The sequence below is a fragment of the Paramormyrops kingsleyae genome, chromosome 25 (genome assembly GCF_048594095.1).
Source record: "Paramormyrops kingsleyae isolate MSU_618 chromosome 25, PKINGS_0.4, whole genome shotgun sequence".
Taxonomy (NCBI): Eukaryota; Metazoa; Chordata; class Actinopteri; order Osteoglossiformes; family Mormyridae; genus Paramormyrops; species Paramormyrops kingsleyae.
In genome coordinates, this window is record NC_132821.1 from 19564401 (window position 1) to 19592029 (window position 27629).

General features: G+C 48.8%; 2 protein-coding genes and 2 long non-coding RNA genes across 12 annotated transcripts; 1 reads left to right on the forward strand and 3 right to left on the reverse strand.

Moving 5' to 3' along the window:
- Window positions 1–392: 392 nt before the first annotated feature.
- Window positions 393–17639, reverse strand: micu3a (mitochondrial calcium uptake family, member 3a). 7 transcript variants are annotated; one of them, XM_023830677.2, is made up of 15 exons: window positions 17242–17639; window positions 13391–13538; window positions 11333–11364; window positions 11075–11153; window positions 10027–10074; window positions 8358–8440; window positions 8202–8270; window positions 7607–7648; window positions 6585–6680; window positions 4954–5048; window positions 4553–4724; window positions 3737–3845; window positions 3344–3501; window positions 2820–2885; window positions 2217–2320 (listed from the first exon to the last, which is right to left on the reverse strand). In XM_023830677.2, the coding sequence occupies exons 1-14, from the start codon at window positions 17506–17508 to the stop codon at window positions 2820–2822; spliced, it is 1464 nt and encodes a 487-aa protein (XP_023686445.1). In that variant the 5' UTR covers window positions 17509–17639; the 3' UTR covers window positions 2217–2320. The 7 variants fall into 7 exon arrangements, with proteins under 7 accessions (XP_023686441.1, XP_023686448.1, XP_023686450.1 ...); XM_072707587.1 differs by having other exon boundaries at window positions 2820–2888; XM_023830673.2 differs by lacking the exon at window positions 2820–2885 and having other exon boundaries at window positions 393–2320.
- A 157-nt stretch (window positions 17640–17796) lies between these two features.
- Window positions 17797–21739, forward strand: fgf20a (fibroblast growth factor 20a). 3 transcript variants are annotated; one of them, XM_023830688.2, is made up of 4 exons: window positions 17797–18646; window positions 19103–20053; window positions 20483–20586; window positions 20793–21739. In XM_023830688.2, exons 2-4 carry the CDS (start codon window positions 19780–19782, stop codon window positions 21036–21038), a joined length of 624 nt encoding a protein of 207 aa, XP_023686456.1. In that variant the 5' UTR covers window positions 17797–18646; window positions 19103–19779; the 3' UTR covers window positions 21039–21739. The 3 variants fall into 3 exon arrangements, with proteins under 3 accessions (XP_023686456.1, XP_023686455.1, XP_023686457.1); XM_023830687.2 differs by having other exon boundaries at window positions 19127–20053; XM_023830689.2 differs by having other exon boundaries at window positions 19485–20053.
- LOC111853603 (uncharacterized) lies at window positions 21423–22670 on the reverse strand. The gene is made up of 2 exons (XR_002840493.2): window positions 22555–22670; window positions 21423–22477 (listed from the first exon to the last, which is right to left on the reverse strand). It is a non-coding gene; the product is annotated as an uncharacterized lncRNA (long non-coding RNA).
- A 130-nt stretch (window positions 22671–22800) lies between these two features.
- Window positions 22801–27153, reverse strand: LOC140583059 (uncharacterized). Its single transcript, XR_011985851.1, has 3 exons — window positions 27025–27153; window positions 25135–25174; window positions 22801–22927 (listed from the first exon to the last, which is right to left on the reverse strand). It is a non-coding gene; the product is annotated as an uncharacterized lncRNA (long non-coding RNA).
- Between the last annotated feature and the right edge of the window lie 476 nt (window positions 27154–27629).

Here is a 27629-nt window from a genome sequence, read left to right on the forward strand (position 1 = left end):
AAACAGTGATATGCAGATTGATTTGGGAAATTATTTAATAAGTATCACTATGTAAATTAAAATACATTCAGGAAAGAAGAAAACAACATGTAGGTTTATTTGCTCTTAAAATAAACACCCATTACTCACACGTCCCATAATCTTTAAATCCACTTATGTTAATTCTGTTAGACAGTGTTGTGGATAATCGTGTGAAGTACTACCGTCCTCTATTGTCAGCCACACACATCAACACCAAAACTCTGCCTTAAATGAAGGTGTCGAAGTCGCGACCAATGTCGTCGTAAATCTGATAGTATCCTGCTCAGCATGAATTATCGGAGGACAGACTAGGTATGACAGCTCAGAATCGCAGCAGGTATATGAGAACAAATAAGACAGCGAGACTGCTGTTTGCTCTCACATTGATTTATTCATGCGCTCACACAGATGTGGGGAGAAGCGTTTAATCTCCGGCTCTGTCCCATGTTGTTGTGTTGTGTAATGACGCTCTCTTTTCGGGATCATGGGTTGCACCCTGCCCGTCAGGTCAGTATTCAAGGGAACCTAAACATCAAGCACATACCAGGCTGGAACCCAACTTTTTGGACATGCAAGCAGACGCACATGTGTAAATACATGTTATCTGGTAAACCAGGTGGCGTCACCCCAGTGGGCCATTTACTGTAAGGCCACACACTCCCAGCAGCATTCTCCTTATAGCCGATCTCCTTTCTAGAACATTCTCATGCAGTTTTAAATGGGAGGTCCACCAGACACTGGATAAAGACGCCAAATCCACTGATAGAATGAAAGCAAAGCAAAAAAATATATATTTGAAGAGATTATAAATTATAATGTTTTGCCACGAGAAAAGTATTGCCCATCAGCTTGCTCATACAGATAAATACAATTTAAATCTCCAAAACAGACGGTAAGGTACAGTACTTCAGATGCGGCTGGGTCATGCGTTTAGGCAGTGAGGAGTACACATTAAGCGACACTGGAACAGAATACAGTAATATAGTATAGCATAAAACATAATAATTATAATAACTTATCACTGTCATTAACATTGCTAGAGGTGACTGGGGTCATCTAGTGTTGATTTTACCTTTCTTGTTTTAATGAAATATATACTGCAAGATAAATATTCTCTAACATTAAAACTCAGGGTAAGCGTTTGATTGGCCAGGCAGTTCATTCCAAAGCTGGCCCCCTCCTTCTCACACTTCATAGCGCTGCTGCGGACAGGGGGGGACCTGGGGACTGTTTGGGTGTTCCGGTACCTGTCCATAAGATTGAGCTTATTGCTTTTGTAAATACTTAAACGATTACATCCAACATTTCCGGATAATTCTGCACCTTACAAAGGCACTGCAAGCAAAAAGGCAAACAAAAAAGCAGGAATAAATATAGACTGAGGATATTCTATTATAACACACCCATTATGATCAAAAGACATGCAGACAGCGCTGTTAAGGCAAATGTTCAGTGACGTGAAAAGTTTCAAATAAATTTACCAAGATTCTGCATCTATTTCAGATTTCAGTCACTCTTCCCTGTGATCCCTAAGACGAAATCCAAAGTCGTGTTAAAGACACTGAATAAATTAAACATAGCAAACCATATTCCTGTTATCATACTGTCAAATAACGCTTCCACACCCCTCCACTAGAGGCACTATAGAGGTCACATAATAAATTGACATCCCTTCAACTTTACATGATAAATATCTGAACAAAATTCAAAATTCTTTTATAAGGGTGACTGGAACTACAACAATTCTGCTGTGGTATTCCACTGTATCTGCACCCATCTGTTCATCGCGGATTAATATTTTTATCTTTGTTTCACGAAAAAGCTACGGTTTCCATATTTATCGGTATAAGGACGTGTCTGGGAAGGGGAACGCTGTAAAATGGCGAGGATGAGATGTGGCCGGCAGGTTACGCTTAGTGCTCCTTTGTGTAGCGGTGAGATTTCCCAAGTTGGACGGTGCTTATGAATATTTATAAGGGACTGAGTCTTTGGTGGGTTATAATCAGTGAAGTGCTGAGAGAGTCTGGCGCCTTAAAAAGGCAACATCCAGAAATGCCTTCATTCTCAGCTCCCCCAGGCTTCGCTGCTTCAGGATAATGTTGAGCATTGGCAGAGCTGTGTATGGGGGCTGAGGTTGGGAAGCTGGCGCTCTGTGTCCACACCAGCAGATGGCGCCACCCCACCCCACCCCACCCCTCCTCCTTCCCGCTCACGCCTTCTCCTTGAACCTTCTCCACAGCTGCCGGAGATGTTTTCCAGCCTGGACGTGGACACAAGTGAAGAAGGACACCCCGCTCACCTGGAGGAGGTCAGGAGACAGGGGTCAGGGGTGGACAGGGACCATCACCACGGAGATGTGTATGCATACAGTGTATACCTCATTTGACCATTGACCTGCCCTGAACATGCAGAGTAATCAGCTGTCAATAATCATGACCACAGCTGAGATGGAGAGTCATTGTCTATAACACAATATCACATAAACAGACAAACTTAAAATGGCCTAAAACAAATCTTTTTTATAATATTATACGATTGTGATGAATCTCAACAGTTCATGTTAACTGCCATTGACTTTTTTGGCTAAAATACTCTATAAACCTGAGACAGTTTTACTCCTGGGGCAGCCGTACCGGAAACAACCCCCACCACATTATAAACACAGGTTTACAGGCTTAGAAATGTGTTAGGTGGCGTGGCACAGCCAGTAGGTCCTCTGGCCAATCAGGGGAGGGGGAGGGTCCCGTGTGAGCGTCAGCCTGCCCACCGGAGGGCGACGTGGCGGGGTGACGACATACTTATCTGTTGGACAGCTCCTTCTTCAAACAGGCTCTGAAGGAAGTGAACTTCTCTACAGTTTTGTACTGCTGGTGTTAGACGGTGGAATTGTGGGGCACAGCAGGGGGGGGGGAGCAAGGTGGGGGTGGGGGGGTGAAGCCGTCAGATGTGGTGAAGCAGGGTGACCAAGCACAGTGCCAGGTTACACAGAGAAAAGACAGGAAGATGTGAGGTTAATATAGTGTGTTAGCATCTGATGGGCTTCCAACAACACTGTTACTCCTGTTAGGCTTCAGACCCAGAGGCCAGTGTGGGTTAGAAATGTGTAACGATCGCCTTTACAAAGTTGCCCTTATAAACCAAAAATGAAATATGGCAGAAAATGTGTAAGCTACGTCAATACTTACATCTACCACTAGATGGCAGAAACACATTCCAGGTTAAGGTTTACTTTCTAAAAATTCTAGCTGCACTTCATATTAACCCGTGCGGCATCATGGGAAATGGCAAAGGCCTGACAGCAGAGTGGTCTCCTCTGTCTCACCCGAGTCCCCCGGTGGAGCCGATCTTTCATGATGCCGATGAACTCCTTGTAGCTGAGCTGGTCGTCGTGGTCCACGTCGAAGATCTTGAAGATGGTGTTCACCAGGTGGCGTGAAAGCTTCAAGCCGGTCGCCACGTAGACGGCACGGCCAAACTCATCTGCAGGGAAACACACGGTTATCGCTGTGGCTGTCCGCGTCTCACAGCCCATGTTCAGAAAAGAGGCCCTCTATCTGAGATCTCCCCCTAGATATTTATTGGTATGTTCCTAAACCTGTGCCCCCCCAGTGATCAGTGGCGCAGTCCATGATCTCAGCTCCCTGACAGATGTTTAGTTCACAGCCCTGTGTCTCTCGTACCCTAAAGTCTCTCTGAATGGCTCAGGGAAGCAAACCTTGTCCAATGGAGCGACTTGCAAAGTTGTACATTTGCATGGCAATGGCGAAGTCCTCCAGGTTGTTGAGGAACTGGAAGAAGGACCTGAACTCCTCAAAAGTGATTCCCTAAATGGCGACAGTAAAACAACAAATCAGTTAACTACCCAAAAAAATGTACAAATTCAAGTGATGGGGCTGATCCCGCTGCACCCGAAGCCACCCTGTCCCGGAGCACGATCGCCATTAAAAACCCCCCAGCAGGGGTCACTGCTGCTTCAGCTGACAAGACCCTCGCTATTGATAACTCACAGTGATAAATGACACCCCTCCTTCACCTCCCATGGGACAGGCTATGAGAGGTCCTGATGTAGGTCCCGGGACAGATTCCAATAATGACAAACCCGTCCTCTTTTCCCCAGCATGAAAAATCATCAGCAGGGCGAGAGCCTTTTAGAGAACCGTCCCCCCCCCCCCCCCCACACACACACACACACACACACACACACACACACACACACACACACACACACACACACACACACACACACACACACACAGGGCCTGGGGAAACAGCCAGCAGGGGCTGCCTGAGACCCCGAGTTAACGATGACGTTCACTGAATGGGCTCTCAGATGGAAACTCAACGGTGTGTGTCGTTAAAATGGCAGCACACTGGAATGCGTGACCCATCAACGCTGTGACCCGGCAAAATTTATGGTGGATTGGCAAAATTTGGGTGGTGAAGTCATGGGTGTGTATGTGTGCACCTGTCCATTTTTTAACCGTAGTCCAGCCCATGGCTACCGAGGATGGGGGGAGAGGGGGCGGCATACCTTCTCATCGGGGATGCTCTGCCGGACGTTCTCCAGGTAGCTGCTGATGTTCTCCACGGTGGTGTAGCGCAGCAGGATGCGAGCAAAGTCTTCCTCGCTGATGGTGGTCATCCCTTTGGAGTAGGTGAGGAACTCGATCTCCAGCACCTCAGTCTGCAGATTGTCCATGAACCTACATGGGGGGGGGGGGGGGGTGTGGTGATGGGTGTCATAGTCACTGGCACTGGTGGTGTCTTCTGCTAACCATCACCAGGAGGCCATGCAGGTCCTTCAGGGAAGCAGCAGGTTCCTGGAACAGCTGCTATCTTTCTGGCCTTGGTCACCCAGTTAGAACGATTGCCATGGCCGGCAATCTGACTGAGGATCATTAATACCGCGTGGCGCGCATGCGGACGGCTCACCTGTAAAAGTCATCGAAGGTCAGCTCCGCCTTCCCCTTCTTCCCAAAGAAGTGCACCAGCAGTGTGGTGTCTACCATCATGCCTTCATCAGCACGCTGTGGGGGGGGGGACAGGGGCAGACGCTAGGGTTTCCTGAAGAGCGGCACCCCCCCCCCCCCTCACATGGCCCGGGGTGTGCATGGGGGGGTGGGGTGACGAGTCAATCGCAGCGTGCGGCAGCAATGGGCGGCTGGATGCATGCGCACGCACAGATACACAGACAGCAGGGGGCGCCACAGTGACACACGGCGACAAGCACATGGACAGTAATCTGACATGCAGCGCCGCACATCCAAGGCGATATAATCGCCTGGCAGCAGATTCTGGAATTTTCTATAGAATAACAACCACGCGCCTGGGGGGCGCGGCGTCGCCGGACCAAGCCTCACGTTTTCCCCAAGTTGCGGCTCACTCATGATAATTTGCTGTTTGTGCTCCAGCTGTTATGGAATCAGTCATGTGATCACGTGTGCGTGTTTGAAAACAAGACACAGGCTTGAGGTCCGGCGATTAGTCCCGCCCCCGTTCCTCAGAGACTAGGCGGGGACGAGCTCTGCAGCGGGACAGGTCGGGAGACGCTCGCCCTGTTTGTGTTCACATGCCCCCCGGCCGCCATGCAGAAAGATGCCGGCCAAACACAGTCCTTTTCCACGAGCTGGATGCAAACAAGCTCCCTGTAATCATGCTGCCTCTATACCTCCAGTCTAAAATCCTACCAGCGCAGGAGGGGTTCAAATAAAAAAAAGAGAGAGATCCCATTGTTCCAGGCTACAGAAGGGAACACGCACTCCACCACACAGGGCCTCAGCGCACTCACAGCTCTCGTCACGCGTGGCTCAGGCACCGCTCACGCCTTTCCCTACTTCACACGGAAGGTTTCGGGCAGAGAAAACACGCATTTCTGCTCTCATTCCAAGCACTAACAGCACAGGTGTGCTGACATCAGATTCCTGGAAGCCTCGCTGCCTCGTGGTGATGAAGGCCAAGCCAGCATCATTCACGCCGGCTTTCAGACAGCTTTGATCTTGGTGGCGATTACTAATGTGACGAAAGCCTTTCCTGGGCTGAGTAAAGCCTTAGTGTAGCCCGCATTACGCAAGGAGAAGTGAAAGAAAAGCTGTTAACTGTGAGTAATCTCTCCTCAGTCATGCTGGCCCGCTCATTACTTAACGGCATGTTCACGTGAGTCTAGGCATCTGCGCGTTTGATGTGAGCGCCTACGGTCACAACACACAGCGACAGCGAGACGGTCGAGTCACATGGGCAGACAGACAGAAGGGCGGCGATTGGGGGGGGGGGGGAAGGTAAGATGGACCTTAGGAGACGGGAAACGACGGATTACGGCATGAAAACAAATTCAAAAATAATGCTGGTCGAGTAAGATCTGGATGGGGGAAAAGAGACGGAGGTAAAATGGAAGGCAGGTAAAAATGAAGGGATGATGTACCCTTACGAAAGAGTAACAGCTGATAGGCACGTTTCCGGAAGAATCCGGCGCAGGACGCTGTCACAGCTATGAAGGAAGTTTCATGGAAGCGGGTTACTGTCTCGTAAGAGGGGTGAGGGTGATGGGGACAGGGGGTGGGGGGTACCTCTGCGAGGTCTGAAAACAAGGCCTGACTGGTGCAGTGCCTCAGAACATCCCAGTAGCTCCGGGGGACAAACTCCTGGGGATCTTTCTGAAGGACCTGTGTGAGGTTCGGAAGCAAACCGGTTAGCGAGCGGGACAGAGCCAATGAGAGGCTGTGCTTCAGACCAGCGTACGCGGCTCACCATCAGTTGTCACGGAACAACAGCAGAGCCCACACAGACAACAGCCCCTCCCCCCACAGAGTTCTGAAAGTCCACACAGCAGAGGGCAGCTGAGGAGAATCCTTCCATGGGGGGGAGGGGTCTGCCCATCCCTGAGGGCTGCCTGGTTGAGGGGCACCGACCTCCTCGCCTTGGGGAGAGGCCCTGAGGCTGTCGGCATGCAACTCTGGAGGGGGCGTGGTAACTAAGGGCGCAGTGCCATCGGATGCCTGAACCCACCCAACTAAAGCAAAAGGGTGAGACTGCAAGTCACTGGTGATACGGGGAACAACTAAATATGAAAAGAGAAGAAAAGAAAGTTCTGTGACTCTCCTGTGGGCTGTGACTCTCCTGTGGGCTGTGGGGCTGACATTTACACGCAATTCTCCCAGACTCCACTGCTACTGTGGTTGGGGGGGGGAGCTTTAAACCCTGAATATGAGCTTGTGGCCCGATGGATGTGGGTTCGCAGCTAAGGAAGAGATTCTGTTCACTGTGATACACTGAGCAGACACACACACTACAGAGACATATACAGACACACGCAGACAGACCGACATACAGAAATAAAAAGACATACAGACACAGACAGACAGACACACACTGCAGACATACACAGACAGACAGACACAGACAGACACATACTACAGACATACACAGACAGACAGACACACATACTACAGACATACACACATACTACAGACATAGACAGACAGACACACATACTACAGACATACACAGACACGCACAGCTCTCCCCACCCTGCTTATGCCCCCCCCACGCCCCACACACACACGGCGCTGACTGGACAGTAGATACATACGCTGTTCACAGGTGCAACCTGATATCCATACAGTTGCAAAGTCTACAGACAAGGGGATGCAGAGCAGCATGCGGTAAGAGAGGAAGAAGAACAGAAGACAGGAGGTTAGATCACGGTCACGACAGCGGGCGCGTTTGTGACGACGGGTAGACGCGTTCATGACAGCGGGCGCGTTTGTGACGACGGATAGACGCGTTCATGACAGCGGGCGCGTTTGTGACGACGGGTAGACGCGTTCATGACAGCGGGCGCGTTTGTGACGCCGAGTTCACACGTTCATGATGCCGGCCGCATTTGTGACGGGGAAAGATGCATTCATGACAGCGGGCGCGTTTGTTATGGCAAGAAGACGCATTCATGACAGCGGGCGCGGGTGAGTTAAAGGACATCAAGGGTGGGAATATTTCAGTTATATTGATATACTGCTATTTAAACTGCCTGCTTTTGTAGAACAATGTGCAGGGATGTCAGCTGTTATGTCATACTAGAGAATCCCCAAGCCACAATGGCAGGTACAGGGTTTCCCTCGAACCCGCAGCACCTGGCCTTTGCTCCTCTCACGAGGTGACATCAGGGCCATTCGTTTGCTCCTTACCAGCTGGGCTGACTTCTCCGCGTCTCCCTTCCTTCCCTTCTCGTTCTTCTTCCGGAATATTTCCTGCAGCTGCAGAGAGGCACAGAGCAAAGGGTTGGCCGAGAACCCAGCACCCCAAACGTCAGCGCCCCCCTCTGCCCAGGAGGTCATACCCACCACCAGAAACTCCCGTTTGTCCACCATCTGATTGCCGTCGGCGTCGAACATGTTGAACGCGATTTTGAAGCCCGCGTGCGGCTCTGAAAGGTTCCGTAAACATAAAAAGGGAATCAGGAAGGCTGTTTGTCATCAGTGGCAGCAGACATGAGTAAGATGTGATGGTGGAGAATGAGAAGTGGCACAGTAAACAGTGGTGAGAGTGGGGTGACCAGATAATCCATGTCAGGGAGGACACTCTGAGCTAGGACAGGAATTGTAAATTACCATTTCAATTAAACGGACCTGGATTTCACCTGAGCACTGAGTTCTTGCTGTGTGCTGATTGGTCAGTCTCCTATAATTATGCATGTGTCGCTAATGCTAATGTGAAACAGTTGGGTGAGTCTTTCAGTCGAGGAAACAAACCAGTCAAAGCATAAGAAGAGCTGAACTATTTAGCCGAGCACAGGAGCCTTTCAGTTTGAAAGTAGTTTGTGAAACCCAGAAGTAGCTCAAAGTGTCCTCCCTGATATGGATTATCTGGTCACCCTAGGTGAGAGTGGTGAGAAACAGTGGTCAGGTCCCTGAATGTAGCTTTACACTCTAGACTGACACTTCTTAACTATCAGATTTGTTTAAAGTTATGGCGCTTTTCCACTGGCATAAAGCTTGACCCTATTGTGCCACACCATTCGCTTAGTCCTACAGTACTGTTCATTAGCTTCACCCTACAGCACAACTCTATTAGCTTAGCCCTACAGCGCCGCTCTATTAGCTTGGCCCTACAGCGCCGCTCTATTAGCTTGGCCCTACAGCGCCGCTCTATTAGCTTGGCCCTACAGCGCCGCTCTATTAGCTTGGCCCTACAGCGCCGCTCTATTAGCTTGGCCCTACAGCGCCGCTCTATTAGCTTGGCCCTACAGCGCCGCTCTATTAGCTTGGCCCTACAGCGCCGCTCTATTAGCTTGGCCCTACAGCGCCGCTCTATTAGCTTGGCCCTACAGCGCCGCTCTATTAGCTTGGCCCTACAGCGCAGCTCCATTAGCATAGCATACAGCGTCTCTCCATTAGCATAGCCCTACAGCGTCTCTCCATTAGCATAGCCCTACAGCGTCTCTCCATTAGCATAGCCCTACAGCGTCTCTCCATTAGCATAGCCCTACAGCGTCTCTCCATTAGCATAGCATACAGCGTCTCTCCATTAGCATAGCCCTACAGCGTCTCTCCATTAGCATAGCATACAGCGTCTCTCCATTAGCATAGCCCTAGTGTCTCTCCATTGCCTTAGCCCTACAGCATCTCTTCATTATCTTAACCCTACAGCGATGCTACATTAGCTTAGCTCTACAGTGCTGCTACATTAGCTTAGCCCTACAGTGTATCTCCATTACCTTGGCCCTACAATGTCTCTCCATTGTCTTAACTCTATAGCATCTCTCCATTAGCTTAGCCTTACAGCATCTCTCCATTAATTTAGCCATACAATGCTGCTATATTAGCTTAGTCCTACAACGCTGCTGAATTAGCTTAGACCAACAGTGTCTCTCCATTAGCTGGGCCCTACTGCACCACTTCATTAGCTTAGCCCTCTTGATTCCCCCTGTGGTTAGCTCTTGGAGCCCATGAGGTCACATGGAAAACTCTGTTAATGCCCCGCCCCCCCCCAACTAATAATAAACACACTTACTGGTCAGAATGCAGAGCAGGAAGAGGTACTCTGTGTAGGCGATGATACCTGCAAGAGGAACACACAGCATTTTTATGGGTCCCCTATTGCGCCGGCCCCCACCCCTAAAAAGTTTACATTGATGGGGGCCCGTCTGGTGCTCCCAGTGAGAGCAGGACTCCACCCATCCCCCCATCGACAGTGGCCGCAAACCCAAACACTCTGAGGCCCAAGCCGGGTGGATCCACTCAAAGGTGGGGGGGGAGGGGGGTTTGGGGTGTTAAAATTCGCCTGACCCCCTGTGGAGGGACTTATTTTTCTAAACTCCTTTGTTCATTTATGAGTCCTGTTACGATTTTTTTATATGCGGTGATTCAACATTTAATGCCCTGATTAATGGCAAAAATGCCCACATCTTTCAGCTGGAATGGGAGGTCTGGATAAAGGAGATATGTGTCTGGGTGAGTTTGCCATGTAGGAGTGAGCCCCCACAGCGAGGGAACTGGGGGGGGCACTTCTATGTGAATGCTGAATCCTTCCTGTACCAAGGGATTGCCGATTCCTGAACATTCCTCCCATTTACAAAGAAACATTAAAGGCATTAACTGTTATCAGATTTACATCCCCAGTATAACTGGTACTAGTACTGTTTATATGAGTACTATTTTGTGTAAATATATCTTGCAATATAATCATTCTAATTACTGCCCTTTTGTTTCATCCAACATTTCTATCAACTGATGATTCAAGTCTCATGTGGCACATTTTTAAAAGCTGCTTTTTGGAAGAGGCGCTCTGCAGATGATTAGGATGATTAGGAACAATGTCATTAATCTGTGGGAATTAAGTATCTAGCAGAGTAGTGTCACTGATCTGGGGGAGGAGGTTGCTGGTACAGAACAGCTAGTGCATGTTTGATTGGTGTTCAACCACGGGGAGGCGGGAAGCTTGATTCCCATTGGCCTGTAAATAAAATCAGCTTTATCTCTGAGCTCAAGCTCTAACCAGACACATGACTCATGGGGACATGTGACAGGGAACACCGCTACCCAGAAACTCAAATTCTCACCCCGTTCACGGAGGTTCCGGAAAAGTTTCGATGTCCCCTTCCAGACAGGAGGCGTCTCAGACAGGATCTTCTCCAGCTCCTTTGGGGAACGTGAAGCAGAGTCAATGACAGTGCAAAAACCTCCAGATAGACCAAACAAACCACAGTAACTCCCCTCTGTCATCAGAGAGAGGAAGTGAGCTCATCTGATGGTCAAGACATGTATGGCTGGGCTTTTTGCCAGTAGAGTAAGCGTGAGGAATGTCAGTGTGACCAGACCTGCTTGGTGAGGGACCTCCATGGCTTCCTGTCTGAAAAGAAGAACAGAAACAGCAACCATGAGCACCTAGGGTTATGTTTGTATTTGGGATCTCTGAGCTCTGCTATGAATGAAGAAAGATGAATTAGCCATAATCACTATGCATTCACGTTAGCGCCCTCATCCTGGGGACTTGAACCCAGACCCGCCGGTCAGAGGCCCAGCACCAATGAAGCAGGCTGGGCTCCGTAAATGACATGGAAGTTCAAACGTGAAACACACATATCGGACGATTAAATCATCAACACGCCACGGGAATGACTCCAGGGTGTGTTATTAATTTGTCCTGATGCACTGCGAGGAGGTGCTGTGCTGTCCTACCAGCCTCCGGGACCTGGCAGAAGGCATGGAAACAGGAGACCTGCTCTGCCTACACACACATCACACACACACACACACACACACACACACATCACTACCAATGGCATCATGTCAGCAGGAATTCAGTTTTTACCCAAGCCCCAAACAGAGACGGACACGTGGACAGAGACAGATGCAGAGACAGACTCCGGAACAGATATGGGGACAGACACATAGACAGACAAGGAGAGAGGCACTGTGACAGACACAGGGACAGACACATAGACAGACAAGGAGAGAGGCACTGTGACAGACACAGGGACAGACACATAGACAGACAAGGAGAGAGGCACTGTGACAGACACAGGGACAGACAGGGATATCTGGGTCTGTCACCATCCGCCAGCATCTCCACACTGCTTGGGTACATGTCTGCTACATATCACAGGAGTCAGCTACAGATAACTGCTTGCTGATGATTTCAGAGAAGAATGCAGTCTATCCTGCATCCTGTGATCCAACACCTGATCCCCCGCACAACAATACAGAACCTGATTACCCACCCAAACAGCAGAAATGGGGCTTAATATTTAAGATATACAAGATCCCTCTGGCAATTGGTGCCATTCAGGACAAATGAAGCAGACCTGTTCCCTCCAGCACAGTGAGCCATCCCATAATGTACGCCACCCGGACGTCATCGGCATTCCCGGGCAGGCGGCCAGAAAGTGACATAAACACCATCATAAATAGTGAAAAAGTCTGTTGTATGAGCCGCCTGTTCATCCCTAACGAAGGCCCACTTGTAGCCCACGGATATTCCCCAGCAGTCCAAGCACTGTGCTCATTAACCCGTATTTACAGCGCCTGCCTCACAAGGAGAGAGGGGGGGAGAGAGCCTGCGAGGGCGAAAATCAAGACCATCCCTTCCCAGCGATGTGGAGGGGGGGCTTTCACCGTTTCTCACGGCCTCCTGAGACTGGCACACATCATCTAGGAGGACTTGCTTTTCAAACCTAAAAATCTCTCAGATCCTCTGTTCCAAGCATAAAATCTGATCAGTTTCCAAGACTGTTCCCATTATTACGACCTTACTGGCCACACGGAGCTCATATCTCATAACTCTGCGACTGTCCCCTAAATTCTACCCGATCAATCACATACGGGCCTTCGGTAATATTTTCACCAACCCAGCAGGACTGTCTGTCCACCAGCAGATCCACACGGGCGATTCAGCCCTCAGAGTCACTTCGATCACTTAGGAAAAGCATGCAAACCACGCAAATAGGCCTGGACTGTGAGGCATGAAGGAAGCATTTTGGATCTTTAATGACAAAGCAACATTACAGCAGCCTACAGGCCACTCCAGCATGAACACAGAGTGCAAGCTAACAAAATAAGTCATATAGAAATGTATAAAGATTATATGAAGACAAAATAGAGAAAATATGTAAAGTGCAAGTTGCAGTTATAACATATGTTAATCAGTAGTGTTAATGATCCCAATAGCTGGGGGTAACGTGTCTTCTCTGAATAGCTGCTGCCCAGCGGCGTGGAAAACAGAATCGTGAGCTTGCGGCAGTATTAAAGTACAAGAGAGGGCTCAGCACAGCACATGCCAGCGTGCTAAAGGCAGCTCAGCACTGAGAAACATGCCAGGAAGTCTAGCGGCACAGATAGTGCCCAGCGGATCAAAGCGCCCTGCTTCTGATGCTCACTCTTGGGCTCGCTCATGGTGACGGACTCGATGAAGTTCTGCGGGGTCATGTACAGCTGTCCCTCGTACTCCACGGAGCTGAACAAGCGGAACCGCTGCTCGTGGGAGGACATGTACACGTCTGTGTCGTCCAGCTCGATCGTTCCGGCCTGGGAAGAAACAATAGGGTTTTCCGGCGTTAACCTCCAAGCCAGTGATGGGAAAACAGAGCCAGCTGACTCACAAGCTCTATGCCTGAACCTAGAGGAAACCGACCAATGGGAAGACAGGGAAGCATGCGATTGACAGTTCGCTATGCTCCCACCTCCTCACCATTTCACCCATCATTACAGACAGCTTCCATTCGAATGTAAACATTTTTAAAGCATAAAACAGAAATACAGACGCTCCTCTACTTACAAACTTTCAACCTACGAACTTTCAGACATATAAACGAAGAGGACTGTCCAAATTGTGTTCATTAGTCTCCCCGTTTCCTGTCCGCAACATCAATTTTTTTTTCCTGTGCACCAATTCCGGATAGTAAGACTTCTGGCCGCTACTCCCGCCCCGCAGCAGCGTAGCCTGCGTACTCCCAGTGTCCTAATTCTTTGTACTTGCGTATGCCCTTAAAATGATGTTGAATAACGACTTACGAACATTCCAAGTTACGAACGGCCGTTCGTAACGTATCTCATTCGTAAGTAGGGGAGTGTATGTAATTGTTTTTATGTGCTTAAAAGGTGCGTTAACATCTTACAAGCGAGATGCACAGCACTGTCATTATCCGTATCTGTTCAACCAACAAAATTATCTTTGCCTGTATCTGTATTCGGACAAAAGATCGGAAGTAGGTGTGGTTTATACAGGAAGTTCTATTTAAAATTGTATTTTCAAGCCTAATATTCATTGACAATACAATTGTTGTGCCTTGACTAAATTTTAACCAGAAACTGAAACTTAATCAGAAACTAAATCAAAAGATTCTCTAGATTTTCATTGGAAATAGAAACTATTCACAACAAAGATATATAGAAAAATATCTTCCAGCTGAAGGGGAGAATCCAGAATCCCAATGATGCGACATTCACATTTACTGATGTTAAGGTTACTGCCCCTCGCCAGGGAAACAATTACTGCTGTACAAAAGTAATTACAGCAATATAAGGTAAAATGCCATTTTTTTCAATATTTCGCTTGTTTTTTTAATGGAAAGAATTAACACATACGCTAAAAACAACGAATGATGCATAAGTTTAGGGGTCTGAAATAAATCTGTTCATGACATTGACACATAATTTGTAGTAAATGAAATTACTGGGTAGTGAAAAAAATCTGTGTTTCAAACAGAATGGACTTTTATAGCTTGTGATCAACCACAATTATATGAATTGATGTGAAGAATGCGAGTCATCGAGCTGACTGTTTTGGATGGAGTGAGCAGGGGCCGAGGGTCCCGCATCCGGGGGGGGGGGGGGGGGGGGGGCTGCACCATACCTCATGCTGGGCACCCCCTGGTCCCAAACAGATACACTCACTCAGAAGGTCCCTGACAAAAATAAAAATAAAAAATCATATCCGATGACTACCTCTCAGGGTTCCCTAACCTACTCCAGACATTCCCCTACCTTATCTGTGGCCCAAAGCAACCATTCAACCATTCACCAAGTGGCCCATAGGTGGCGCAGCAGCCAAGGCAGAATAATCCTGACCTAAACATAACTGATCAATCCCTCTTGAGAGGAGTAGACCGAAAAGGCTTCAGGCTGGCCACATTTACTACAGCGCGACATTACTAGCAGGCAAAGGTGGAAAATGAGGCGAGGGGTTTCCCAGAGTTTTACGGAAGCACTGTGGCAAGCGGCCAGCTAGGCCACGCCCCTCTGCTCCTGCGGGCATCCGCATGTGGGCTCCTGAGCCCAATCATGCTCAGGTGTGGCCAATTAATGAGCATCTAATAGGGCTGCGTGGGGGGGCGCGGCAGCAGAGGGGCGGTGCCTCGCTGAATCCGCACCTGTTTTCGTTAAGGCGTCTAAGGCGGGGCTTTCTGGTTCGGCTCGTCCAAAATGATGAACAAGATGTGCAAGCTGGCAGCTTTAAGTCGTAAACTACGGTTTGGCCACACAGAATCTCTCTGGGGAGGATATGCATCACGCCCACCGCAGTCTTAAACGATCCCTTAAAAAAAGTCTCAGTTGGTCAAAATAGCACCGCAAAAATATGCAACAATAAATGAGCAAGAGCCTCGAGAAAGGACCCGGTTTACTGACAGCTTTAAAAAATTAAAAAGCTCCCTATATTCCATTTAACGCATTACCCTGATAACATCGCTGAGTAATGCGTGACTGTGCAGCGCACTATCGCTTTAAATACCAGCGACTATTTGTTCATTTTCAAACATCGCTCCGCTTCACCCAGTCTATAAATAACCCGTCCCCGGTACTTTAAACACGATGTGCCGACATCGTGGAGGAGCACACCGACCGGATTTTCTGGGTTTGTTTACAGATGGCCGTAAAAAAAGATGTCAGCCAGCTGAAAATATGCGTAACACTGAGGAATTACGAAACTCTTAAAAAAAAAAAACTCGTGAGTTAAATGATCAGTGTTGTGTCATTAGTGTTAAATCAAGGCACGTGAAATTGCTGCAAAAAAGAAAATCACTGAGGTTAAATGTTAAGTGTCATCTCACATATTACGTACAAGTATGCCGGGCGGATAGGCCTATTCCTAACTGGTCCTGTTGCTGTTTTGAAATCGTTCCGAAAACATAACCAACCCCACCCCACGTCCGTGACTTAAAATGTACGGTGTGCACTGCATGACACTGCCTTTCCAGTAGCATCACTATCACGTGATCAGAGAAAAAAACTATATGAATATAATTGCTATATATGCTACACGTCAAATCTGGATTCAATCCAGAACAGTAGTGTCTGAAATAACATATAAAAACATACTCCAGACAATGCGAAGCTGCTCATTTATATTTATGTCACTGCTAATGATGCCATGGACTCGCCTGAGGAGACGGCGGGGCGGATATCAACATTTTCCAGCGTCAGACCCAGAAAAAAGGCGGAGGAACAGTGGAATACGCCATTTAGACACGATATCGGCTTCATTTGACGCTTATAATTAAACCCAAAGTCCTCGATAAGATCCTGAACTTGTAACAGGAGAGCATCTGTTGACGTGGAATGAGTGAAAGCCTCCGCGGCGGAGTATTTTCCGGCGCTGTACGGCTTCTGGCATCTGATTCGTTTTACGAGCAATGGGCTCGGTGCTTTGCTCTTCTGGCCGGACCGGAAAAAGAGACGCGAACCCCACTGAGTTTCTGCCCGCCGCAATCGTGGCAATAAAAGCGAACGAAGTGTCGGAGCACTCATATATTCAATGATATTTAATACCTATATGTGTTATGAATGCATACGTTCATTTCTGTGCATCAGATCGGAAAAGATGTGTCCCGATAACGCGGGATGACAGGGGACTGCTTCAGCACCTGTCCGCCGCGGAGAGCGCCTGTCATCGGGACGGTACAGATACGGGAGGATAATAGCAAGGCGGGCACCGTGTTTCCCGGAGACCAATAAAACGCCAAGGCGCCTCCCGGCAGCCAGGCATACAACTAAAAGTCGCAGATGCCAGAACTTGGTGCTTCAGTTGCATACACCCCTTACAGATATTCCAGATATTCAGTTATAAAGCAACAATTGAAGTAGACAATCGTTTCTATGGTACCCAGAAACAAAACAAAATAGTTGTTGCATCGAAACGCTTCCGGAAATGTTACAATGTGTTTTATGGGGAGAGGATACAAATTTCGCGGCAAAAAAAAAAAAACTAAATAAAATTCGGCGTTCGTGTTACCTTTTCTTTGGCGACCACCGCGGGGAGAGAAGGCAGCACGGCTCGGCCGGTCATGCCGTACACCAGCCTCGATCGACGCCGCTGTTCATACATCTGCCCGCAGCAGTAATACACCAAGGCGCCCCCGGCAGCCAGGCATATCCCGGCCACGACGCGCCCCCGGCTGCTGGCCGCGAAGCGATCGCCGGGCCTCGTGGAAGCGAAGCGAAGGTGCGGGGAACCGCTCGCTGCTGACAGCAGCCTGCGCAGCGCAGCCATGGTTGTCATCGCCGTTTATGGCTGTGCACAGGCTCCTTGTCCCCGCACATCGCGAGACATGGGGTTTGCCCTGCCGCATGTGAACCAATGGTGATGAACGGTGTCATGGTTTGGGACTGACCGCGCAGCGCGTTTTTAAATTGCAAAGTAATCACTGCCACCCGCTTAATACGCCTTGATAAATTGCATATGCATGGTTAACCCGCTCTTAGTGTTTCTCAGTCGTAATGATGCCTAAAACCGAAAAAGTCGCCGCAATGGTTTGCAAATTATTAAGCGGCTGTTTGTCGCTGCTTTGCGCGTCTTTCTCTTTGGTTAATCGTTGTTCAGGCTGTCAGAGGAAAATGGGATTTTTTTTTTATTCGGCATGGTGTTCTTGGGAAACCGCCTTCTTGAAATTGCTTAATCATAAACCACTTCGAACCAAGCAGTATAATCATTTCAACGTCCCCTAAAGGTTGGTGCGTTGACAAAACAAGCCATCGGGTTTAGATCGATGGTTTTTAATTAGTTCAGTTACGCTGCCTCAGCCTTTCCTACGGCGACGGGTCAGTTAAGGGACCGGTATAGCCTGGTGTCCGAGGTGCACGGCGGAAAAGCCTCTTCATTCATGACCCTTTTGTTAAAAAAAAAAAAAAAAAAGTGATGTTAATGTTCAGAAGAGTCCAAAGAACAAAAATTGTGCACAAATTAACGATATATCAGGGCACTTTCATCCCAGAACTTGGCATGTAATTGACGCCTTCATTGTCGAACATCAATCTTCATATGGATTAATGGCCAAATTGATCTTGTTTTAAAGCATTTTGGGAAATCATAAATACTAATGAGCCCGGGGGTACCGGGGAGGGAGGGCCACAGTCCACAGAGACAGTCCGTTTGATGAATTACCAGGGCAAGGATGTGGTACTTTGGGTTATTTGCTGTTAGTCGATCGCTTTCAGAGTCACCGGTTGCTCGCCTGCTTTGACAGAATCAATGGCCCCAGAAACGCCGCTCTTTCTCCGTTCACGAGGAGGTCCCGGTGCTGTGGTTTTCAGTCACCGAGTCTGAAAATCTCTTCTTTGCTTTGACTACGTAACTTGGCGGATTTACGGGAAACGGTGGTTCTGAGCGCCTGAGCCGGAGGTCCCTCTCCTTTGTGCAGGTAATAAGTCATCTCGCCTTGAGCAGGCATAGCTGGTATTGCCCCGAGTTTCTGTACTTTGATCGCTGGCTCTTTGATTCTTACACCGCAATTAAGAACATGGTGTTCAAAGCGATGAGGGATCAGTGCGCGTTTGACGCTGAAGTGACAGCGTTTGTACAGATGTGGTGTGATATCTTTATGATGGTTGTTTTTGAGTGTACCACATAACAGCGTTATGACAGAAATCGTAACACGAATCACACCTGCATGTGAAGTTAGGCTAAAAGGGGAAATTTCTGTTATTCTCCATAGTTTAATCCGGCATATTGATGCTGTTGGGTCGTTGTATAGGCACGCTTTCTGTATTACACCTTATGTAGATATTAACAATGTGCATTGCTGGGCGCTGGCTTGTGAAGCGATTTGGCTTCTTGGTCAGGTATTATTGTCGGATTTTCCTTCACATTGTGGTAGTGCGTTTCGTCTTCTTCCGTCAAGGTTTACTGCGTCAAAGTGCAGTGTCAGCGACTAAGACGAGCAGTTTGGAATCGGATCTGATGGTGGCAGTTTCAGACATACTCGTCCTTTGAGGGATGTCCGCGCACCGGAGCGCCGCCCCCCGGCTCCTCTTGCCTCCTCCACCTGCCGGACGTACGAGAGGCTCTCAGCCAGCAGCGCGGTCCACGCGGGCTGCAGCAACCTGTCCAAGTTCCCTAACCAGCACCGCAACGCGGTATCGAAACCCCGACACTTAACATCCATATTCTGCAACTCTTTGACTTTTTTTTTTTTTTTTTACATGTATCGACTGCTTCGCTTTTGCTAATCCGCCTATGCGATGGACTGTGTGATCCAGGTGAAAAATTAACATCAAAGCCGCGAGCGCATCAAGGATCAAGGAGTACGGTTTCAAAAGGGAATCTATAAAGAGAGTCATTAGCATATGTCAAGAGCATATTTACATATGCGATGTATATAAACGGGAGCAGAATCTGAGCTGTGCATCTCACTGGCCGGGACATCCCGCGGGACTGCAGCAGGGGATACCGGCTCCACGGACAGCTGGCATGCGCTAGGAAGCGGCTCTCATCCGTCACGACGCCTTTTGACGACCTACGAGACTTCACTTGCTGCAACTTTCCCTGTTTGCCATGGCTGCCGTAGCCGAAGTGGGGAGCTTCTTCCCCGGCTTAGATGGCTTCGCTCAGGGGTCCCACTTCGCGATGACGCCGGCCACGGGAAGCGCGTCCCTGCTAAGCCATCACCTGGTCCCGGCGGAGAGGCTGTCCAGGAGTGCCCCCGCAGACCTCACGCACCTGAAAGGCATCCTCCGGCGGAGGCAGCTCTACTGCAGGACTGGTTTTCATCTGGAAATTCTACCCGATGGTACCGTGCAGGGGACGAGGAAAGACCACAGCCGATTCGGTGAGCATACGGACTAGATCTAGGCTATAACTGGTGTTTTTTTTTATAACTTAATTATTTACGTATCAGTGCTGATATTCGTTATTTATATTGCATTGGTCGGTGGTACACAATGTGAGCCCCAAATTGGAATCCTCTAACTAGTGTCACCCCACACGTGGCTAAATCGTGCTGTATTTACGTCGGATTTTGGAGTCCCGAAAATAAAACGGTAAATAACGAGGGATATTATGAAAAAGTTTTATTACAGCGCGCGCAGCAGCCGGCTGTGTGGCTCTAATTCGCAAAGCTTTAAGCAATAACATTAAAGCCTGAACTAAAATTTTAGTAACTTGACTCCAGATTTCTCATCTGTTTCTCATTTGATTTGTTCGTTAGTTCTGTTTAATATAATGCGCAATTGAAGCTATAGTGTGCGTTTGCCGACAGGTATCCTGGAGTTCATCAGTCTGGCCGTGGGCATGGTGAGCATGCGCGGGGTGGACAGCGGCTTGTACTTGGCCATGAACGAGCGGGGAGAGCTCTACGGATCCGTAAGTGACCCTTTGAAGTGAATTAAACATGGAATACACTCAGCACGTCATTAATAATTACAGGAATTTGTAAGAAGTTCTGATAGCATCCACATAAAATTACATATTTTAGGTTACAAATCGGTGATGTCGTTGTGGAATCAATAGGTGGCGCCAAATTGCCCATCTATGTAACGCGTGTAATCTTGTTTGTTTTTTCTTTACAGGAAAAACTTACTGCCGAGTGTGTCTTCAGGGAGCAGTTTGAGGAGAACTGGTACAACACGTACTCCTCCAACATCTACAAGCATGGAGACAAGGGTCCTCACTATTTTGTGGCTTTGAACAAAGATGGTACGTCGCGGGACGGTGCCAGATCCAGGCGGCACCAGCGCTTCACGCACTTTTTGCCGCGGCCCGTGGACCCAGATCGGGTGCCGCAGTTGTACAGTGAGGTTCTGGGTCCCAGTTGAAGTATCGCCAGCAGCACTGGAATTTTCGAGACTCTTCTGGAACGTTCCCACATTTTCGTTTTTGTAGATCATCTGATGGCAGTGGCGGGCAATGATCGGGGTGGTAGGGCTCTGTGGTAAGGGTACCAGCGTGGGGAATTCTGACCTGCGCACCATGTTGGCTGGTGACACATGAATGTTTCGGACCCCCCTTAAGGCTAGGGTTCACTCACATGGGAAGAGGAGGAAGAGGAGGACCCACCCAGCTGTCCTCATTCAATTCCTTTAGTCCGGGAAACTGAGTGGAGTGGAGTTTTTCACGGAGGTATTCGACTGAAGGGTCTGCCTTGAGAGACTGAGCAAAGGACTCTGGGAAATCTCCCTGAGAGAGCACATTGCAGCTGGTACCATTTCAAATGACTTTATTTATGCATTTTTGACATATATTTATTTTAGATCATTATTTATTTGAGAATATATTTTTCACTGGTAAATATTCTATATAAAAAGTAGGTCAGTTTTGGGACACCGTCTCCATGGGTGTCAGAGAGGTGGAGACCTTGTTTGGTCTTGCTGGAGGCAGTATTTTCTAAATGATCCCTTGCATTTCAAACTGTGTTACTGTGCCACCTCCACTGTGTGAGGACCAGCCTGGCTTGCTGCTTTCTAGGTGTTGTGAGAAGTGCAGGACACTGACTGTGGAATAAAACCATTTCAGCAAAGCGAGAAGCAGATCTGTCATCTCTTTGTATTTCAGCCATCCAGTATGTCTCAGTAAAGTGCGTGCATGTTGTATGTGACCCTAGCATGTTGTGTGTGATTCTAGCGCACTGTATGTGACCCCAGTGTGCTGTGCATTACTTCAGTGTGCCGTGTGTAACCCTAATGCACTGTGTGTGACCCCACAATACTGTGGCTGTTTGCTAAAATGAAACTATTTTTATTCAATGCTGTCAGCCAGAAAGTCCGATAAACAAAATTAGATCTGTTTACTTAAGCAACCCTCAGAGAAAACAAAAGTATTTCCATCCCCAGAGGGCAGGGCTGTGCTTGTGTGGCGCCCCCTAGAGGTCACTGGGCTTCTTTCGAATTTCCAGGGATGTCAGAGCCCTTCTGCTGGTGGGGCAGAGTGATGTGTGCTGACGCTCACATAGCCGGTCTGTAAATAAGGTGTGTGTGTGTGTGTGTGTGTGTGTGTGTGGGCGGGGGGGGATTGAAAATGCGTTTTTTTTTTTTTCAATGATCCCTGACTGAAAGCCCCCAAGGTGATCCAGTCATAGTACAGCCAGAAAGAGAGAGCTTCACGTAGATTTAATCTCTCCATCTCCCCTGCATCTCCAGCTTCAGTCCCACCGCCTGCTTCATCCAGATACACGTTCCCTGTGAAGCGGATAGTTTACAGGAAGCTGGAGTTTCCGAGCGAGTGACCAGGATAGGGGCTTTTCCCAACAGGGCAGCACCTGCAGGGGGGATGGGGCGGGTGGGTTGGTGAGGGAGGGAGGGGGATTTCTCCGAGTGTACCTGCAGAGCTGTTTACCTTTGTGTGTGTGTGGGGGGGTGTTTTATACCCTCTGCTCTGTGTATCTCCTCCCAGCCAGATGGATGGTTGGATCCTCTGCTCCTGTGATCTTGCCGAGCCTGTGATGGTGGGCCAGAGCCTGTCTCAGTCGGGGGAGGGGCAGGGTGTCTACATCCGCCGTGACCCGCCCGATGCACACGGGGTTTTCCCACCCCAAAAAACCCCCCATGCGGGGGAGGGCCGCACGGCATACCTTGGGGGGGGGGGGGGGGTGCCTCACAGTAGTCAGCCCAGTTGGTTCCCTGTGGTGGGCCCTGCACGCTGCCTGTCACCTCCAGCCGGCCCAGTGACTGGAGGGGGGGCAGGTACGTAAGCACTGGGGGGCTCCAGGCTGCAGAGGCCAAGCACATTCAAAGTCAAGACCCAGAGTAATAAAAACATTAGCCAAGTAGCTATTAGCATTTAGCTGATAATTAGCTATTGGTTTTTGTCCCCGAAAGTGCAGCCCAGTGGGGACAGCAGCCAGCAGCACTGAGCTCCCAGTGCATGACGGCACTGACCTGCTGCCCGTGACGTCACAGTGCCAAGCTGCTCTTGCTGCAGTGATAATAGCACCGTCATAAAACTATTAGCATTGACCAATGATCTGTTAGCTTAACAATGACTGCCAGGAAAATGGTCAATATGATGACAAGGTAGAACAAATTATATGGATAAACAGATAAACATATAGATGTAGGTTCTGTATGAAGGATAAATATATCAAGATATATTATATGGTGATATGCAATGATATTATTGTCTCTTTGCAATTTTACACTACAAAAAGTATAATAAAGTATTACAAACCAGTATAGGTCTGTGTGTGTGTGTGTCTTCCCACTATGTTATAAAAACCTGTTATTTTGACGTTGTGGGGACCATTTTCTTCAGTCCCCACAAGGGGAAACACAATTTTAAAAAAATCTGACTGCAATCAAAAAACTAGAAATGCCAAAACTTGTGTTTTGTTTGCTTACTTATGGCTAAGGTTAGAGCTGGGTTGGGATGAGGGTTTTTCCCATAGAAACGAATGGATGGTCCCCACAAAGATATGAGTGTAGGTCTGTGTGTGTGTCTGGGTGTTTGTGTGTGTGCGTGTATGAATGTCTGAGTGTGTGATTGTGGGTGTGTTTGTTGTCATTGATCTTTCCTTGAGGTGATCCCGCCTACCTCCCGCCCTCATTGGATCTTCCCCAAAGAGTGCCCGCCCACCCCTCATTACACTCGTCCTATTGGCTCCTTGACAGTCCAGCCTGTGTTCAGCGTGCTGAAGCTTGTCTGCCTCTATGCTGTGATCCACCCCGGCTCTGACAGGGGGTGGGGGGTAAAGAGCCCACTTGTCCCCAGGCAGATGGGGTGCTCTTGTTTGATATCTGCCCTCTGATACCACCGCAGCTTTTTACAGTGTCTCTCTGATGCACATTACCAGGTCCCTTGTGCTGAATTTGTCATAAAATATCAGAGACCTGGGCCATGTGGAGAGCCCACCACCTGTCCTGAGACACATTACTCTCAGCATACTCTCAGGATAACAGCTTAACTCCCCTCTGCTGTGAGAGAGTTCATGTTACTTTGCACTATTCATAAACGGTCCAGTGATTGCAAATCATACAGCTAGATGTCAGGTAGGACAGGCATTTTTAGTTGCGATGGGATATGATGAGCTACTTGGACCCTTTCAGGAGACTGGTCCATTTGAGGCTGCGCTGTGAAGCCTGCACTCTCCGTCTGAGACACTGCGAATGTGAGGCCAGCGGCTTTCCTTACAGAGTACTGCAGATTGCGTCCACACCGGCCACATACTGGCGTGCAAAAACACGGCTCTCTGGGTGACCGCCAGCAACTGGAATCCACTGGAATTACTCAGTTGGATCGATGGTTTCACTGCAGTTTGATCAATGTTATGTGAGGTCTAATCAGAGCTCTGTAGTTTGGGAGCATGGACAGGGAAGAAAGCCCTACGTGACCAGGAAGAGCAGTGGACCGGACTCAGGCTCTTTGTGGATTACATGGTCTTCCACCTTCCCAGCATTCTCTGGCCCTCTTCTACATGATTGTAACTGATCAGCCAGGGTTTGTTCACTCCAGACGACCCCTGAGCCCAGAGACACTGCATATGAGGTGCACAAGTTTAAAATGTTTAAAACGGGCTCACTGCTGTTGACACAGTAACCCAAACGGGCTCACTGCTGTTGACACGGTAACCCAAATGGGTTCACTGCTGTCGGCATGGTGACCCAACCGGGATCACTGCTGTTGGCATGGTGACCCAGATGGGCTTGCTGTTGTCGGCATGGTGACCCAAACAGGTTCACTGCAGTCGGCATGGCTTGGTTCGGAGTTACATCACCGCCAAGCAGTGTGAGGAATCCGATGAGTTCACGCTCGCGTCACCATGCGATGACACAAGCCGCTGAGAGGGGTGGATGTCTGCACGCTCGCCAGCGAGACGACGGCCGTGTGGGGCAGCCTGATGAGTCACCGCCAGTTTCGGGCGTGAGCCATGCTTTACGAGGATGTTTGGTGTGACATCGGGTCCAGGTGTTCTGCCCTTACCTGGAGATCACAGAGCTGGGGGGGGGGGGGCACACCTGTACTGCCTGGCGGGAGCACAAACAGACGAGGGAGGCAAAGTGTACTGTGCTAAAGTGTTAAGCAGTCGAAGGAAATGTTTACGGCTATTTATCTGGGTAGTATGCTCACAATAAACAGAATTTAACATTAGAACATATGCAAATGAACAGGAACAAAATAGAAACAAAGAAATATTTCTTCCGCTGTCCAAAAAGTCACTGATATCTTATTGGAGAGGTAGATGAACGTCGCTTCGGTTCCCAAACCTCTTCTCAGGGGCACCCCAGACATTGCATGTATTTGTTAAATCTCAACACCAGGTCAATGAAGTAAATCTTATTTTGTTAAATAACTCAATGATGTATCAATTAACCAAAAGTAGTGAAGATGATGGTCATGTGAGAAAATTTACGGGTGTATGGCATAGTTACTGAGATACTGAAGTGACTTTAGGAGAGGTGTTGAAATGGCTAAGCTGACACAGTTTTACACCAAGATGAAGATCATTTCAACATCATTATCTTTGACTGTCTAAGACGTCTGCAGTACCATACTCACAGACACTTACACATAGTCACTGACACACACAAACACCCACATTAAAGCACTGAGACACGCTCACACGCACACAAACACTCATACACACAGACACACATACCTATCTAATTCTTGGACTTTAACATTTGTGAAGTAAAGCTTGGCCTGAAGGAGTGTGGAGGAGCTCACGACGGGTCCACCTCCTCAGCCCCTCACAGAACCTCAAAACCCTCATCGCCTCCCTGAGCTGCCCCCTTCTTTTTATTCTGCATCACGGCAGTTTGCTTTCTGGACAGCAGATGGAGAGGTGGTTAAGGTGTTGGACCCACTTCACACTGTATTAATTGATTAAATCACTGATTAACAGTCAAGCTGTATCGGGGTCTCCATGGCGACGGCGCAGTTGCTGGCAGCGCGATGCAGTGCTGAGCATTATGGGCCGTATCTGCCAGGTTGCTCTGCAGCTCAGAGTGACCTCAGGGCCCTCAAGTGTGCTGAACCCCCCCCCCCCCCAGCTGGGGATTACACAAGTGCTGGGGGCCACAGAGTGCACTTTGAAGAAGGTGCAGAGCACAGCCACATGACACACCTGCTGGCCGTGAAAAACACGCCGTCGTGCCCCCCCTGCCCCGGAGAGTCACTACAGAGGAATTTGTGGGTGGGGGGATGGTGAGCGGTGGATGACGACAGGCCATCTCCTCGCCGGGGCCCCAGTGGGGGGGGGCGGGCAGGCACACTTCAAAGCCCTGGACACATTATGGGGAGGGAGTGGCCCACATCAGCCCGTCACCGCGGCGATGACACGGCGGGCCGCAGCTGTTATCACATCCTGCCACCTGAACGCCGCACTCCCGCCATGGGGGGGGGGCTGCCCTGGGGTTGCCATGGTGACAGCCATGTTCAGGGTCCAGAACGCTGACACCTTCATGTGTTCAGGAGTCAGACGGCAGAAAAATTGCAGAACATGCTGAACATCATGAACAGTTCTGACCACCCCCTTCTGGAGGCACTATGTTCAGCATCTTTAGCTGCTGACTTATTCCAGCAGTATTGGGGGTCATTCATGCCGGCTGCTATCGGGCACCACAGCGCCTTCTGCTAACATGCCCCCCCCCCCCCCACCCACCAAATCACGCCAGGAAGCAGCTCATTATTAAAGCATATTGCACCACACTTTCACTCTGTTCATTGCACATACGCTAGTCATTAACTTAGTTATATTTATTATTATAGTAATTTACATGTTTACTTCACAGTATTGTTACACTGTGGGTACTGTGAAATATGTGGCTTATGTTATCTCATCTTATTTAATCTTATACTCTTAAGTCATACTTGCCTGGGATTTCGCCCAGTCCTCTGCAGCGCTGACTGCAGGGCTGATTACCGCTGCCTTATCCGTCGTCTTGACAACCCGTTCGGTTGTTACTGACACCTTGAAAAACTCCATGAGCTGGATTGAGCTTTAGCTGACTGAAGTTAGACAGAGCCGACGAGGTCAAGGCAAAGGACCTGCCGATCACTCCTGATTGGTCAGTTTGTGACTTGGCTCTCTTTCAGATTGGGTGTCAGATGGTCACCTGACATGCTCTGATTGATGGGATTCTATAAAAAACTTCAGGGCAGGCAGTTCTTGCTGCCCTACAGCATTTCTGCCTGTGCAGTGTCCTGTGAGAGTTCTGAGGGGGGCTGTCTTTTTAAATAACAAATAGGTATCTCCTCGTACTCCAGAAAGCAAATTAAAAAAGGTATCTGTTGGTGAAAGTGCTCTGAAACTGGGGAATTCCAGAACCATCTAAAATGACTCCAGAAGGAAAAGTGTAGCGCTCAGACCTCTGAAAGCAACATGAGAAGAGATTGGGAATGAACTTGCAAATTTACCCGAGATGGCCAGCATGTGGCATAGCGATTAGGAAACAATATTGAGTGACTGAGAGCTT